This window comes from Vidua macroura, chromosome 2 (assembly GCF_024509145.1).
Source record: "Vidua macroura isolate BioBank_ID:100142 chromosome 2, ASM2450914v1, whole genome shotgun sequence".
In the NCBI taxonomy this organism is placed as follows: Eukaryota; Metazoa; Chordata; class Aves; order Passeriformes; family Viduidae; genus Vidua; species Vidua macroura.
In genome coordinates this window covers 27,180,055-27,197,971 of record NC_071572.1, presented here as the reverse complement: position 1 = coordinate 27,197,971, position 17,917 = coordinate 27,180,055, and the positions used below count along the sequence as shown (strand labels likewise).

General features: G+C 41.7%; 1 protein-coding gene across 1 annotated transcript in view; it reads right to left on the bottom strand.

The window, feature by feature from the left end:
• Positions 1 to 17,917, bottom strand: part of EDAR (ectodysplasin A receptor) — a 72,111-nt gene that overhangs the window by 12,605 nt on the left and 41,589 nt on the right. The window contains exons 2-5 of the mRNA XM_053970828.1: positions 13,264 to 13,332; positions 12,438 to 12,560; positions 11,178 to 11,359; positions 6,229 to 6,314 (exon numbers count right to left, since the gene is read on the bottom strand). Of these exons, the coding sequence (XP_053826803.1) occupies positions 6,229 to 6,314; positions 11,178 to 11,359; positions 12,438 to 12,560; positions 13,264 to 13,314 (442 nt within the window). The 5' untranslated portion in view covers positions 13,315 to 13,332. The remainder of the gene's footprint in view (positions 1 to 6,228; positions 6,315 to 11,177; positions 11,360 to 12,437; positions 12,561 to 13,263; positions 13,333 to 17,917) is intronic.

The window sequence follows — 17,917 nt, the reverse complement described above, 5'->3', positions numbered from 1 at the left end:
TAAAAGGAAAGATTTTTTTTTTTTTTTTCTGTTGTGCTTTCTATAATGTCTATAACTATTTTATTTCTCTCTCCTTTTGCCAGGGCAGGAAAATTATGATGATTATAGGCCACGTGGCCTTAATCTGACAATTTATTCGCATCTGTTGAAGTTTTTTTTTAGGACTCACTGGGAGCTGTAATCATTGCACAGAATGGAAAATCATAGACAACCACTCCATGACTTAATCTTCTATCCAGGAATTCAGTGTTATCACCCCTTTCTCTGTGCAACATGAAGGGGATAATTGCTATTTAAACTTTGCTGTCATGACTTTAGAGCTTCATAAGGAAGAGAGCAAACCTGCCTGGAGCTGGTCTCCCATTTCCCGAGTGTCCTGGTGGCCAGACCATTGCAATGGGTGGTCCAAGGCTGCAGCTCTGCAGGTTTTTCAGCTCCTGAGCCCAGTCATAGCAATCCTGCAGAGACCTGCAGAGCCTCCCATGCACGGGTGGTGCTCACTGTGGGAGCTGCAGCTCCAGCACCAGTGCAAACATCAAAGTCATTGGAGTGGTTTTATTGGGAAGAATTGCACCAGGACCACATAACCTCCTGAGGGATACCTGAGCTCAGCTTTCCCAGCAGCTGAGGACAGCAAAGGCCACATTTTCTTCTCAGATTCATCCCCCTTGAGGGCTGACGGCTAAAGCTGGCCAATTTTATCCTAAGATTGGGTTCCTTTCCTAATATGGACAAGGTCTTAGAGAAGAAGAATCAGACCATACAAGCAGTGAATAATAAAGCACGGCCTTCAACATTTTTCCCAGTACACATATGAGTAGGAAATGGGTGTTCAGAGATCAAGCAACTCAAAAAAAAAAAAAAAGAAAAAAAAGTATGTTAGTTCCAGATAACAAGCCTATTTGTTTGGAGGCATAATTTGAAACAGAAGGAAAAGAGGTCCTTATGTTGATTGTATTACAAAAGGATAAAACTGGCAAGGAATGGAAATTAGTGATTCAAAGAATGGAAAGTTAAAATAAAAATCTCTAAAATAATTATTTTAATTAATAAAGTGGTTTTGGCAATAGGTTTGTTTGTGTTAAGCCTTTCAATTAAGGAAGCTGAGTTCTAAGTCTTCAGTACATGGATTTGGATGTGCCCCCCTGAGTACAGCTCGTCACATGAAACATCAATTGTTAGTCAATTGTTCCATCTCATCTGTTTAGTTATTTTTGAAGTTCTAATGATACAATGATAAAAATAATATTTTCTATTTCTAGATGTCATTTGCTCTCTGGTATTTAAAAAATAGCCTGACCACATATATTTTCCTTTATCAATATTTTTCTTCTTTTTTAATTTTCCCAAGCTATCATTGGTAGGTGTGAGACATAAAAACTTACACAGGTTGGTTATTGTATCTCTGTTCATAAATAAATCCAGCAAAAAAGGTGAAATAAAATAACATGAAGTATTTTATGCACATACACACTTATGAATATATACAGTGGATTAAAAAGAAAACCCTCAATCAGTTGCTGAAATTCTCTAGACCAATAATCTGTGAGTGGAAAAGGACTTTTGATGCAATTGTGTATATTCAACTTCAAAGTAAGTGTTCTTAAAGTTAGTGTAGCAGGGTTTGATTTTGTTTTTCTCCAGCATTTTTGAATTGGAGTGATAAATATCAAAGTTTGAAGAGAAAGAGAATTAATACACAAAATTGAGAGTTTCAGCTGCTAAAAGACAAAATCTCTTCCAGCAGTAACTGTACCTCTCTGCCAGAGAAACTCCATATATGGGGTTTCTGTCTTCTGTCTTTTGCATATACTTTTGCACTGGATAAAAGAAAAAGACAACAAAGAAAACCCCAGCCTACAGAGTCAGAGGTCCGAAGTGACTGCAGTTCCAGAGGTGTTGATGGAAAATCCAGCACCATTTACTGTGGGAAGCCACATCTCAGAGTGGTTTGGTGTTCATTACCTTAATGGTTTGATTTACATGGAAAACCTACCTCCCCTCCCTTTTGCAGTGCTGTTATTTATCACAGAGGTATCAGATCCCCATTTAGGCCAGCAAGGGGCATTGATGGCTCATGATCTGCCTCAAGCACAGCTGAAGCTCTCACACCTTTGGCGTTTTACATTGTGCTCCTCTGTGCTCAGCACAGAAGCTCCTGCACAGGAGACTTGAGGGAGCTGCATGTTGAGAGGCCAGAAATCTTACACAGCTGTTTCACAGTGCACAAGATGGGGCAAACTGTAGTCTTTATGGTGATGTTCACCTTCTTCACAGTAAGAACAAACCTTCCTGCTGCACAACACACATTGTTATGCTCGTGTGTGAACAGCCCTTTTCCTCTATGTGCCCGCTGCCCACAGGCTGCCACTGAAGCCTCTTCCTCCCAGGCTGCAGAACTGTTGCTCCCATCCTTCAGACCAGTGAGACTCAACACCATAAACTAGTGACATGTTTACCTCAATTAAACCTCTGGCCTCTGTGAATCATCTCCCTTTCCTCCCCCTCTTTTCCATGCTATTTTGTGTTATTTATGTCTCAAGTCCTTTGAGAGGGGGGAAAAAACCCAACAAGGTGACACAGGCCCATCAAGGAATTTTTTTCTCACTTCCAGTCCTTTTTACACTAATATTTCCAGATGCTGGGGCATGGGGCATCTCATGTCCTTGGCCATTTCAAATTTTATTGACTGCACATGAGCTAAAAGATATTTGCTTACCCTTTGATCAAACCCAAATACTTTTCTGCCAGATGAAATGTGTCATCAGGCAAATTTCCTGAGCAAGTTTCCATGCAGGGGCACATACCCCTGGACGTGGCCATCTGTAACACATAGTCCAGGCACTTCCCCAGCAAGGAATGTTTACAGCTAAGGAAAGTACCACTGTTCTCCCATCCTGTCTCAGCCCTAATGAAGGCCTGAAGCAGGATTTATCTGCCCTCATTTTTCTGTATAGAGTTGTAAACTCAGAGCTTGTCACCCTGAGCCTCCTATTTTTAAGAAATTTTCCATTCTCATTTCCTTGTGACCTGCTGGGTCACCTTTCTCCAGTGGTGAAGAAGAGTCTCCAGAGTTTGAAGAATAGGAGCTCTGGGGGAGATGCAACACTGTAGTGTGGGGTTTAGGTTCCTGAAAGCTGTTCAGCTATTCTGAAGTTTCAACAAAGGAACTGAAGATTTCTGGGGCCAAGATTTCTTGGAGTTTTCATACTGGGTTCTCCATCCTGACAGCCAGTTAATAAGCAGAGGTTGTTCTGCACAAAGGAACCATTCCTACCAAAATTCTGGTATTATCCTTCATGTGACAGAAACCTCATCCTCTTGTTAAGGTTATGTGCTCAAAGCAGAGCACTTAGATGAGTTTGGAATTTGCAAACCTCAAAAAATTCCACGGTTGTTCTACACTGACATGTCACCTCTTCTTTGCTTCAACTGGTATAATCTGATGACAATGAAATATGTGAAAAAGATAATCTGCTAATACCAGATTTTATACTGCCTTCTACAGCAACAGGGAGCATTTCAGGGGGTTCCTGCAGCAAGGCTGATTTTCCAGCTGGAGTACAAATTAATGCCTATGAACTGGGGCACTGCCATTCCAAATGGGGTCCAGAGATTTAGGTATCATAAACCAAATTACCTGACCTTATTGGTTTGAGGGACTTGGATTTTGAGACACTTTCTTGCTTTTTGAACACTTGTAATCAAATGGTTGGCTTCATGGACTTGATTAAAATGGAAATATTTAGTGCTTCTAGGGCTAATGTTTTCTTTTATCTTAGTACCCAATCAATTTGTTGGTTTATGCACCTGCCTAAATGCCTCACAAAGATAATACATATTTATTCTTGTGTTTATCAAGCTAAAAATTGCATGTAGTTGATCACTTCTGCTGATCATATTTTCCTAATAGAAACACATTACCTATTGTATCTGCCAGATATCCTACAAAAGATAAAGATTTATTTTCTTTTAGGTGAGTAAAAGCCATAAGGCCTAGTAGTTTCTTCCCAAATCAGTAAGTTATACCATGACAGATATTACTAACAACCTGTTTCAGCATGTGTTTGAGACAGACTGTCAGAGCTGAGGAAGGGATTAATTTCCAGCTATGGGCTAGCAGTATGCATGGTTCTACTCCCACCAAAGGGGCAGCCAGGTGCAACTGCTTATCCCCTCATGTCCCACGTGAGTCTATGTGCTGGGAATGGCTGGAGTACAGTTAATTTTATTAATAGCAGCTAGTATGGGGCTATGGTTTAGATTTGTGAACAAAAAGGTGTTGATAATTCAGAGATATTTTCAATATTGCTGAGTGGTGCTTACGCAGCACCTTTTGTTCCTCTCACCCACCCCATCAGTGAGGGGGCTCTGGGTGCACAAGGAGCTGGGAGGGGACACAGCCAGGACAACTGACCCCAGCTGACTAGAGGGACATCCCACACCATGTGGTGTCATGCTCAGCATATAAAGCTGGGGAAGAAGAGGAAGTGGAGCACTTCAGAGTGATGGTGCTGGTGTTCCCAAGTCATTATTACATGTGATGTAGCTCAGCTTTCCTGGGAATGGCTGAGTATCCCCATGGCATACTGAACTGCCCATGGAAAGCAGAGAATGGACTCCTTGTTCTGCATTGCTGCATGTGTGTAGCTTTTCCTTTACCTATTTAACTGTCTTTATCTCATTTGTTGAGTTATCTCACTTTTACCTTGCTGGTTTTCTTCCCTGTGTGGGTGGGTGTAAATGACTGGCTGTCTAGGTCTGGACTGTCAGTTGGGGATAAACCACAATCTTCCTACCCTTGTGTTTTCAGTTACCTCTGCACCTTCTTCCTGTATCTGGCATTTGGGTCCTCCCTAGCACCCTTACCTCACCTCCTAAACAGATGTTATCTCACCAAAATCACGCTCCCCTGCTCTTCACCCAAGCCCACTGTCTCAGGCAGAAGGGCAATCTCAGGGCTGGGTGGGTTTCTGCAGCCAAGTGGGACAAGCAGCTGTACAACAGAGCAGTGACTGCATTCAGTCAGCTCAGGGAGATGCCTCCTTCTGGACTGCTATGCTCACAGGAGCTCTGTGAGGTGGTGATCAACCCCTGGCTCCTCCAAACTCTTAAACTGTAGGAAAGTGGTAGATGTTCATGTCCTATCCTCCTTTAAAGTGACTCCCAGAGCACCAGTGACACACAGTTCTGCAGCATCTGAACGAAGCAATTGCTATTTATGTACATAAATAAATGCTCTGGGAGTTCCAGCCCCTGCTTTCAAATCAAGCAGACAAAATATTGCAACTCCTTTTCATGACAAAGATTTCTAAAAGAAGAGAACATGGACAGGATTTTGGTTTTAGAGGCACCAGATTTTGCTGGGGAACTACTCATTTTTTCTGTTTGTTTGGGTTTTTGTTGTTTTGTTTGAAAGCTTTTTGACCTGATCTTCTCCAGATTCCCTGAGGGGGTGTCAAAGTAATTTGATCATTCAGAGAGAGCCTAATTTTTTTTTTTTTTTTTTTTTTTTTTTTTTTTTTTTTTTTTTTTTCACTTTCTTTGCCCCCGAAAGGAGACAGCAGTTTTCTGGGGGGTTGCCTCTGCAGGACAATGCTGGTGTGAGCTGTCCCTCCTCCCCATGACATGAGGATGGATAAGCCATTGCACATACATGTTATGCAAACGAACAGGTGCCTCTAGAGTGTCACACACACATTCACACGATTTCCTCAATTAGCAAACTAGAGATCCTTTTGTCCATGAAATCTGCAGAACTAATTCTCTTATCAGTGCTGACCACCAGACATCAATGTTAACCCTTGAATCATTTTGCAGCAAAAGGATATGAAAAAGTGTGATACCCTTTTACTCCTACAAATTACAAATCTACAAATTTTGCCATGTTTTCTTTACAGCTGAACTGAAACTCAGTTACAAAAAAATACAGAGATATGGGATTTCCTGGAGCTACTGGTTAAGTAACCCTAATAAGTCCTGCATGGGATATCTTAACAGATGAAAACTGGAGAACAAATGATCCTAAAATCAAAGATTCTGATTTTTCCTCAAATGATAAGCATTCTCTCCCTCTGCTGGCAAGGCTAGTTGGAAGCAGAAATTGCTTAACTGGAGCTGGGTTTATTGTTTGAACATAATTATCATCACTGAAAGATTTCACATTGAGCTTCCAGATGATTTTAAGTCAAAACCAGATGAAGTGCATAGAAACATCAGAACACTTACATTCCTTGGTGTTGGGAGGCGCCAGCAAGCACGAGTAGCAAACCATCCCATAGATGTTCCGAGGTCTGTTTTCCAGCATGTAGTAACTGCAGTGAAGGGCAAGAAGAGGCAAAACAGTGCAAATTAATATGATATGACTGAACACGGTTCGGCAGCAACCAATTATAGGGAGATAAAATCATTAAAAAAAACTTTTATAAGCAATCCGAGGCAAAGATTATTCTTTTTTTTTCAAATTGCTTGAATAGGCACTGTGTTTCTCTTCTTCCTTTCCTCCTAAAATGTAATTAATCAAACATCTAGACATGACAAGAAGTGGTAACATTGCCTAAAACAACATTAGTCTCCCTGCTGAGTTCAAGCTGCAGTTTACAGCATGCCCTGAAATAAGATTTTTCAAAGTAAGAGAATGCAGTTTTTTGACGCAGTAATCTTTCAAGCAAGACCACTTGGATATGGTTAGCTAATTTTTCTCACAAACACATTAAGAATAATCTCTGTAATCTTAGAACCAAATCTGAGCCAGATCATAATAAAAAATACAGGGGAAAAACAACCTCACAGAGCAAGGCAGATTAGGTTTCACAGGTTTGTTTTTTTTTTTTTTTTTTAATTTCCTTGCTGTATTGTTTATAAATTAGTCCTTGATAGTGGAATTAAAGTGTGAAGGAAAGGTTTTCAAAATTTGAACTTCTGGGCTGCTAATAAAGTTGGTGTTGAAATATGGTAATTGGCTACTCAAGAGCTGGATCCACATGCACCTTAATGAGTAATTACATCAGAATCATACATATGTTGATGTAACATCATACTGTTGATGTTACAGATATGTCTTTACAAATCACTTGTAAATCACTACATATTTTAATGAAGAGATGAATAAATTCTTAATCTATTCTGCGGAGACAGGAACTCAACACTACAAACATTTTATGCAACTGGGATCTGCTTTCTGCTCTTATATACCTGCCTATGCATGTGAAGTATGGGGTTTTTCTGGAAAATGTATGCATTGTTAGGAAATCACTGCTGAAATGGTCCAAAATCAGTTGGTGTATCAACGAATGACAAATAAGAGATACAGGTCCAGGAAATGGAATACACAGAGATGCAAAGGGGAGGCAGGAACTGGAACAAGCTCACAGAGTAGGGGAGCTACACATAGCTCCTCATTTCTTTCTTACTGGTTTTAAAAGATTCACCCTCACTACATCCTTCAAATACCTCTTGTGCCTCATGTGCCACTCTACCATTCTCTCAGGAACAAAACTTCATCTTTCCTCTCTTATGAGGCCTACATAATTTTAGGTTGTAATAAATACACAGGAAAGGACTGCCAAACCACAAAAAAAAAAGTGTGGAAGCCCAAAGATACATATAAATCTGTGAAGAAAAATACAAGACAGTTAGGATCCACAGTCCAATAGCTGTGTTGGTTTAGGAAAGACAAACAATCCTTCTGACAATTAATTAAATCAAGCTGGTGGAAGAATTCTTGGTTTTCACCACAATGCAGAATGGTGGAGGACATGTAAAAAAAACTGAAGAGGATACTCATGGTAGGCAACCATTCACTCATGTGAGTAGGAAACTCTGCAGTTGCAAGCATAATGACTCACCCCCACGAAGTACTGGCAACAGATTTGTGTTTCTGGTTACTTTCCAAAGCACCAGATATTAAAGGTAATGTTGGAAATACGTGATAGCTTTATATCACCAACTACAGAGAAGTGACCCGCTAATAACAAAATAAATTTTCAGAGTATTACTCTTTCACTATGATGTTTATTCTTTCTTTCCTTGGCACCTGCCAGGCTCAGGTTTGGAGAGGCTACAGGCAAAATCCAAGAATAGAGGCTAGACTCAAAAATGGACTTGTTTTCCTGCTTAACGCCAAACTGGCTTATCTCGGGCTAACCTTGGTGGTGTCATTCCAGACTCAGGGACTTGGACCCAGATTTAGGTCTGTGCTCCCACCCTAACAGAGAACCTGGGGCTGGCACAGGAGGTGGAGAGGGGTGGGTGCTGTTCTCAGCAGGGAACAGTCTGCAGAGAGACATCAAGGTGGAGTATCCTTGGTGAAGGCATCTGCTCCCTTATCCACAGCAGCAAGGGTGGGACTTAGTTTTGTTAGAAATTCACTGGCTAAACCTTTTCATGCAGAAAACAGAGAAGCATTCACTCCTTCTCTTAAAACCTCTCAGAGAACTGATCCTGCATTTGCTGTAGCCATAGACAAATACAGGAAATGGGGAAATGTCAGTAGAAGAGGCATTTCTGACTGCATTTAAAAAGAAAATGACCCCACTGCAATTCTATCTTGTGCGGGGACTGGAGACTTATCCCAAGCTGAAAATAGGTTCTGGGACAGCATAAGGAATATGTGTAATTATTGTACTTGCCCTGTTCTTACTCCTTATGGCCACTACTGAATGAGGACAGACAACCAGGCTAGAGAGACCCTTGCTCTGACCTGCCATTGTTGCTTGTAGTCAGCTGTGATCTCATTCTCACTCCAGGAACACCTAATGGATCACCCCATTGAGGGAAATAGCCTGAGTCACACCTAATTTCCACATTCTTAACCTGTCTATTTGGCATGATGGAAGAGCTTCTGGGCAGGGAGCAGAGGACAAAACCTGCAGTGTCCCAGGAGGTTCAGTCTAGGTACCTCTAGAGTTCACTGGCAACTGGACTTCGGTTTTGAGGATCACAGCTTTGGAACTAAGCCTTTAAAATCTTCCCTGTCTTGCACAGTTCCTGTGAGCACGAGAGTGTTGTTTCTATTTTATATGAGAGGGAACACAAAGAAGCAGTGGATGACCTCTCCTCTTGTACCAAAGGCCTCCTTCCCTAAAATTGGTCATCAGTAATACTGAAAAAAAAAAGAAAACTGAAGGAAAAATATATAATTATCCAGCACTTATTTTAAGATAAAGTGCGGAGGATGGCTCTTGTAACCACTGGGAAAGGCTGCCCCTTCAGTGGTATTTTGTCTGAAAACTTTTGTGCAGAAGGTGCCATATGCTCATCTTTTCCTCAGGCTTCTTTACTGAGCTGGTGAAAAATAGCAAAGGGATGAGATGTCCTTAAGTGCAAACAGCAGCATGTGGGCTGTTACCTTGGGCAGGTCTGCAGTGTGTTATGGAAGCAATCCTCTAAAAATGGAAACCTTGTTTTTATCCCTCACACCCGCTCAGGGGCTCTCTGAGGTTTACTGCCCAGGCGAGAGAGCACCCTGCCAGCTGCCATTCACCCTGGTACCTGGTTGTCCCTGTGGCACAGGGGACATTAAGGACCATCAGCCACTCACCAGCTCTTTGCTCTGACACACAGGTTCTGCATTTCACCCAACAGCACACAGGAGCAAACTCTGAGGACTCTAAGTAGCATGAGGAGTCAGGGCAGCTTCAGAGCTTGTCTTAGCTCATATTTAGTTTATCTAGAGAATTCCATCTATTCAAGCTTGGGCTGAGAGGGTGTTTCTCCTTAACTGCTGGCTTTGCCAAACAATCCCAGGACCTGAGCGTTGCAGGAGGAGCGGCACACAGCCAGATTCCGGCAGACCAGTTTCTGCTACAGGCCACACCTGTGCAAACACGATGTTTTGAGATTTCTCCCCAAGCACCAGCTGTGCAAGCTGATTATTTTCAGCCAGCACCCTGTTCCCACCTGGGTGACCTCATTAGTCCTGACAAAAATTGCAAAACAGCAACTGTGACCACTATTTAAGTTTCTTGCTCTTTATAATGCATGAGGGGAAGTCAAGAGGGAGCTTTTTCAAGTCACATCATCAGTCTGTTTGGCTGGCAGCTAGACAAGTCCTTCATTTTATTTGTAAACTGTGAACATTTCACAAAGACTTACTGATAAAATAAACCTGGAAGCTTGCAGGGCCTCTTTAACAGGGCTTCCTGTACTATAAGGAGTGTGGGTTATACAGCATCTGCAAACTGCACAAAAGCCAAATGTCAGTAGGAATTACTCTCTGAACCAAAGAGGAATAGCGGCAGAAGCTGAAAAGGTATATAAGGTGAGGTTGTACTTTAGAGTATTTACTTACCCTACAAAAAAAACCATCAAGAGTGCATATATATGCTTGAGTTTGCAGACTTTCAGATGTAATATTGTCAAGGATATACATATCCAATGTAGCAATTTCTTTCTCACCATTATAATGAGAATTATACCGAGTGTGAGACCATTACAAAGATGGACTTGATAAAGAGCACCTATTTTAAGCCCCTTCAGCCAGCCCTGAAACTTGTTTTGACTCTGAACAACACTACATACACAACATTAACAGCTCCTCAGACTCCATTCTGTTGTGTAGAAAGGACCCCAGAGACTAAAATGCCTTGGTAAATCTCACTGAACAGCTATGTTGGCTAATACTGTCAACCACTGACAAATGTGCCAGCTGTTCACATCTGGAGAGGAGATATTTTATGTCCCTAAACATGCTGTAGTGCCAGCACAGACCCTAGAGGGTATTTAAGGTGCTGTCATGCAGCTCATATGTAGGAGGCAGGACTCAGAAGGTGACCCTCTGAAGCTACACCTGGAGGCCAAGCTGGATTTCTTCAAGTGTTTAAAACGGCACTGCATAGCTGTGCTTGTTCCCTTTCCATTTCTAGTAAGAGGAAAAAGTTGTTCCAAACAGTGAGATTTCAGTAAGATTAAAAACATCTTCTTTAGGTCCCTTCCAGGCCTAACTGTTTTATGATTCTGTGTTTATTAAACTTACCAATGCTTTTGAAACATTTAAATGTGTTGTTTTAGTAGAGATGAAAAAGCATAATTTACCAGTATTGTACCTACAGTCAGCTTTGACATGGAGAGGCTGTCAGAGATTTTGACATCTGAAGAGTACCTCCCAGTAGAGGGAGTACCCAGTACCTCCTCTGCCTCTCCTTGGGCAGAGCAAAGGTCCGTGGATAAGTCCTTACCCTGGGAGACAAGGACCGCACTCTGCGTCATTCTCCTGATCCCCAGGTGTCATGACTGTGGCTCGGAAAAAACCCTCGCAGTCCTTGTGCCGTCTGCATATCTGGTAACCTCCTTTGGAAAACTTCTCAGAAGGGCAGGGGATGCAGCCATAGTCCTCATCTTTGGTGCCATATCCACATGTCTGCAACAACACACAGTCACTCAAAAGCAGTCTTGTGCTGCACACCAACTTCTAGCAAAAGAGAATGCTCACAGCCTGCCCCATTGGCCTTGCAGCACAAAGGGAAAGGAGTCTGTCCTTTGGCCTGTTCGTGTTTATCCTAAAAAGACCATGCAGGGATATGAGGATGCAGCACACTGAGTGCTGGAGAGGGAGAAGGGGAACTGGAGAATCATACTGTTTTTGAGTGGCTCCCCATACTACTTCTATCATAGTCCAGCATATTGTGGAAGTGAATTTCAGCTGCGGGTTGGATAGAAAGTGAACTGAAAATGGAAGAATAGAGAAGATTCCTACAGGAGAAACACAGCTGCAGCAGGGCTATCAGCAGTTTCAGGCTAGGAGACCCCAGAGGGAACCCAAAAGGCAGTGTTTGGATGAGATTTTGTAATCTCTGGACTCACATGTCCCAGGTGAACATTGCATTTAGATTAAATAAAACTAAACCAAACTGGTTATTCAAACATACTTGTTTGGGACTACCAACTGTGTGAAATGCTTGCAATAGGATGTTTATCCCATTAAAATCAAACAGGATTTCAGTAATTTATTTTTTTTTAAATAAGCAATAATTATCTACTGTAAATCAAATGGTTACTTAGGAACCATAATTTAAAATATTGCAGAAACATCCAAGTTCCTCTAGTGCCGAAATATCTTAGCAGGAGAGCAAAATTAACTTGTCAGTGTGAGGGCAAGCAAGCCAGACTGACCGATTTATCACTCTGTGTTGGAATGTCAGCATCAGATTCTAAATAACTACTGAGATGAGAACAGACTCAGAGACTGTGTATGCAACTTCTACCTTTCCATTTTTACAGTATCCCTTTTAACAGGCTGCTCCTGGGATATGGACTGCTGGCGTGCATGCAAGATGCCTCGCTCCCACGGCACACTTGGAGGTGTGAGTGCTCCTGCTCTGCATCCTCAGCCTTCCCATTTCCTTTCCTACCCATTACTTCCACACAACAAAGCATTTGGGTTTTTTGCATTTAGTGCTTGATATGTTCCCCCCAGCAGCAGCAGAAGCTGGTATTACCATGTAAGGTTCTTCACCCGGCTCGCACTTGGGGCAGTCATGGCACATGCCAGTGGTCTGGTTGTAGTACTCGTTCTCACCGCAGTTGGAGTATTCGGCACTGGCAGAGTACACCAGGGAGACCTGTCACCAGAGAGCATTCCAGAGCACTGTCACTTCCACTGCCATCGTCCTCCATGCCTCACCCCCTCCCCTTGCACATCTGCTGCAGTTCAACAGGCAGCAGGGCCAGCACTGCAGAGTGAAACACACCTAAAGCTCAGAAGCAGAAGTGGTGACACTATTTAAATGGCAGCAGATGCAGGTTTCAGCAACCTGGTAGTTCCAAGAGTTTCTCAGAGACTGACATTCATGCTTGCTGTTACTGCCAGTCCTTAAAACACTGAAGGCCACGGTTCCTGACCTGTTAACTCACATGCTCTCCCACACAAGCAAATGCCCAAGTTCACGTCCTCATGACTCCCAGCTCTAATGAGCTTTCATAAATGTGACTGCAAGGGGCAACTATAACAACCAGAGATAATGCATTGCCTCAGGCCTCAACCACAGTAGGGCTGTGCTTCATGTCACAGCCAGGCTAATGTGCTCTTCCAGCACTTTCTGTCTCTGCTCCATCCTGGGTCCTTCTCCTTCCCCCTCCTTCCTAGCAGCCACGGTTTAAACTGCACATTCTCAGGTGTTTTATGGAATGAAAATGATCTACATTGAGGTTCACTCCATAGGTCATGTGTGGGTCTGCTACCATTCACAGGTGGTTATGAATAACCCAAGCAGAACCCTGTTATCTTTGCACACTAGAGAGACATGTACACACAGAAATACCTACCATCAGGAAAGGGAACACGTGAGTCCATTTACGTTCACCCAGGTGAGCCATGCTCTCTTGATATTTTACCTGAAAAGATAGAATTGGTGGTTGTTTATGAACATGAGTAAATATTTGTGAGTGTTGCCAAAATAAGAACAGAAGGGCTCATAAGCAGAACAAAGGTTACATGGGAGCAATGCCCAGAGGTCTAAACAAAGAGAGGGGGAGATGTGCACGTGCAGTCGTGCACACACACAGACACCACACCCCCTTACTGCACATCTCTTTCCTCTCTTTGAGAAGATAATGGCAGGAGGGGATCCACTCTTGCCATATTTACAAAAATCTGTAAAAGATGAGGAACCATCTTGGCTTGCTGAGAAATCCTCCCCTGGAGGAATGGAGGGCTGTGTCTTGACCACTAAATGAAGGAGGTAGTCTTGACCACTGAAATGAAGTAGCCTCGTTTATGTCCACACCAATTAGTGCATGACCACACTACATCAGGTTTGTCTGGGAAAGATTCGTATGGAGCAGCCAAAGCAGAGCCAGGGAGTGACCCAATGGCAAGCAGTGTGGGCAGTCAGAACACTAGGGCTGCACTTTCCTTGCCAGCTCCTGTGGATGCACTGAGAACACCCAGAGCTACTCTCCCTTCTTCAGCAAGCATCAGCTGCTTTTTGTTCTTGATAAGCAAACTGCAGATCTGAGAAGTTAAACCCAAGGAAGGAGCCAAACCTTATATTCAAAAAGCTATTGAAACAGTTGGGAAAAAGAAAGGCTGAAATCAATGTTACAAACACATATGCTAATTTATTTAGTTTCTTAAAATGATTAATTTTTAATAAGAGCTAATGTTCCATGTTCAAGTACTGGATTTCTTTCTAAGGTGAAAAAAGAGACAGGAAAAGGACGCTCAAATTGGCTTTTTTTAGCATGATACAACATATTTAATTATATTGTTAGAGCACATAACATGCCCTGGGGGTTTTAGAGCTCCAAATTGCAAGTGTTTGAGATACAGTTGCAACATTTTGCTCCTACCAGATGTAAACTACTCTTTCAATTTTCCATGTCTCAGACGCTGGGAGACTTTCAACCTCCCAGAAGAGTACAATTACTGCTTTGTAAAGCATACAACTTATATGAGAGCAGTGCTCCAGTATTTGAGATAGCTGCTAACATTTACATTTTTAAACACTAAGTAGATTAAGTAAAGATTATATCACTCCAGCATCAAGCTACGAACTTGCTTTATATGTTCCTTCCAGCAACTGGGCTAGCTGAGACAGGTAACTGGGTGGGTGGGTGGACAACCTGAACCATGAATATATTCGTTTGTGCAGGAAATTGCACTTTGAAACCTAGAAACAAAAGAGAATCGGAGATAAATTGTCCTAAATCTGGAGGTAAGAGATGGAAAATAGTAATTCCATTGTATAAAGTGTCAAACATGAAGTTGGATGAAAGCTTTGTCTGTGCAGTGCCGTTTCCTGGAAAAGTTCCAAGGATATGTATGTTAAACTGCACCCTAATTATAAAAGAGTTTGTTAGACCTTAGATATTAATATTATTAAGGCCCCACTGATACTGCTAAATTATCACATTTATTATAAATCTGGTCTGAGGCTGCTCAGAACAAAAAATTTCACCAGTAAATGTTGAATCTGTAAGTTTATAGTAAGAGTCTATCTTACAGCAAAACCATGCTTCAGTTGCTTTCAAGCCACCCAGATGTTCACTGTTTGAGGTACTTGCATGCAATCATAGCCAGATTTGAAAAATGGAAATGAGGAAGTATAGCCCACTAATGTTCCATACAATCTTCTTCATTTGGCATTTATTTACATAAAATGTTGAAAGTGTCAAGTTATACATAGATAAATAAAATATTTTTCTCTCTCTTAATATAAATATGCATGTGGGGTATGTTTTGTATGTAAACATACTTTTTCCCCCCCCTGCATTCCTTCATTTTATGCAGCAATATGTCAAGCATATGGGAAATACTTATTTTAACTGGAAGAAGCCATTTTAAAGTGCTAGATTAGAACTCCAGGGGAGGCTTCTCCCACAAATTGCAATATCAAAAAAATTAAATTTTGGTATTCATCTTCCTATCCTATTCAAGTACATGGCCATAAATTGGCTGTGTTATTTCTGTTGGTTTTATTTGTTTGTTTGGTTGGGGTTTTTCCTCCTTTGGTGTTAAAACTGAAAACTCTTATTTTATAACACAGGTGCGAACATGGGAGTGGGGGAGGGAGATGAAGGAAGTTTCTGGCAGTAGGGCCACAGGTAACCACCTGTGTTAGTTGTCTCCTGTACTCAGCTGGGGAGATAGCTGGAGGTATCTGCCAAGATATGCCAGGCTGCTCTTGGGCTTGCTGTCAGTTTTCAGGCATGGTAAGTTATATCTGCACCGTGCTATCTGTCACTCATTAATCCCATCCACACAACAAGGGGTCTTCTAGTGCCAGGACCACTTTTGTTTCTAGCTGACACCTATGAAGACATGTTCAACCAGCCAGCTTCTGCCAAGAAGCAGAAAAAAGACTGACCAGACATTATGGCCCCTAACCATTAAAATAAATTAATTCTTAATTAATTATTTTCCTTCAGCTGAAGCAAATGACTTTCTCCTGTGGGCTGGAATGAAGCAGTGAGCAGGAAGGAGCTAGAGGTGTATTTTTTGCTGGGATTCTGGTATTGCTCCTAAGGAATTCGGGATCTCTGGCTGCTTGTCTGCCAAGCCCTGCAGAGATCCTGATTTGTGTTTTTGTTTGGGACGTGTGGGTGTCTCCAGAGAGGAGGTGTAAAACATAGATGGTGTCTCTGTGGATCAGGTGTGCAACACACAGCAAGTCTCGTCATGACTAGCGGGGGTTGCTAATTACAGCTATATTTGTCTTTTGGACATATTCGTTAATAGCTGGTAAGAATATACATGTAAGATGACAGGAAAAGGAAGACTATTTTCCCAGTGGCAACCACAGCAAGAAATGCTAGAGACTCCCTTTCTCAGCTACTTTCCTGTAGATGCATGGCAGAAAATTGGGGAACAGAAGAGATGACTGGGACCCTATTACTCAAATATTTCTCCTCTCACATCAAAAATCCTTCCATACAGTCCTTGTCTAACTAGTAGGTATAAATAAATGAATTAATAATTAATTAAATAAGTAAACCACCAGGTAGAAAATGTTTAGTTCATGCTGTCTAAACAAGAAAAAGCATTATTTATAGTAGTATTTATATTGTAGTTAGCCTTCGAATTTGATAATTTACTTAGATTATTAGGTAGCACTGACATGATTTATTTACAGCATCCGTGATTATAATCAGAGTAAATATATGAAATGTGAAACAATGAGGTTACCACAGCTGGTGGACTAAGCAAAAGTTCACAGCTTTCAATGGATGACCTTACATGTTCTTCTAATTCTCTGACTTCAGTAAGAAATACAGTGGAAAAATAATTTCCTATCATAGACTTTTCTGTTTTTTAAAATACAGTTTAAAAATGGAGGAAAGCAAACACGTGGATTGAAACACAGAAATGTTTCTCATGTAGACAGATAGGGACTTTTTCGTATCTCTGTATTTCCTTAGTTTCATCATTGACATAGGTATACTTCAATGACAGAAAACAACCTTGTGAGAGGGAGGGGCACAAACACTGTCTCAAACAACTTTGCCAATGCCGATAGGCCTATACACATTTCTTTTCTGGGGTTTCCTAAGCAGCAGTTTGCTTATCAGGTCTGTGGCTAGAAATGTAATCCCTAAGTAGTTGGCAAATTGGTATCAATCATCAATCCATACCCAAGACCCCAGCTAACAGCAGCAGAATGTGAGAAAAAGGCTTTCATATGAATAAAGGTGGGCACATTTCATGTCCTTTACAGGGCCACCAGCAAACCCAGCACTTGCCCTGAGTTCCCAGGGTTTATGGGAAGGACCTCACAAACCACCTCTTGCACAGATTATCACAGTTTTTTGCATGAGCTCAGTAGATAATCTCTGTATGCTCCCGATGGTGCTAAATCCTTCTTAACTGAGATAAGCATATAATCCTCACTGCAGGGCCCCACAGGCTTCAGAGCTCAGCAGCAGAGTTCAGTCTGGCTCCAGACTTCTGAAAAAAGATGCAGTCTGAGTTTTGCTTTCAGAAGGGAAGCCCACCACTGAATGACAATGATGGCACTGCATGCTCAGGGAAAGAATAAACTCAGTGAATTAAAAGTAAATGGAAACACAGAGATGATGGAAGAAAACTATTTTGCAGCCTTAATTACAGTTTGCATTGTTGTGAAAAATTATTGTACGGAACATTATTACATTCGTAGGACACCACCAACGATACTGTTTCCCACTGTTTCTTTATCACTTTGACCTTGCAAATACCTTAAGAAATTCTTCAGAGAGATGTAAAAAGTGCTAAAATGATACAACTCTATTCTCCCTTCTTACCCAAAACATCAAAAGGCAGTGAGAACAGTCCAAGCTACACATTAAACTTTAATTGCCCTGTGATCTGGCAACCCTGTCAGGAAAATAATTGATTAATCGGGCACAGAAACAATACTTTTTCCAGTGGGAACAGTATTGACAAGAGGAGACAAAAGATTCTTTAATCTGTTAATGGGGGCACTGTGTGCTGAGGACTGGG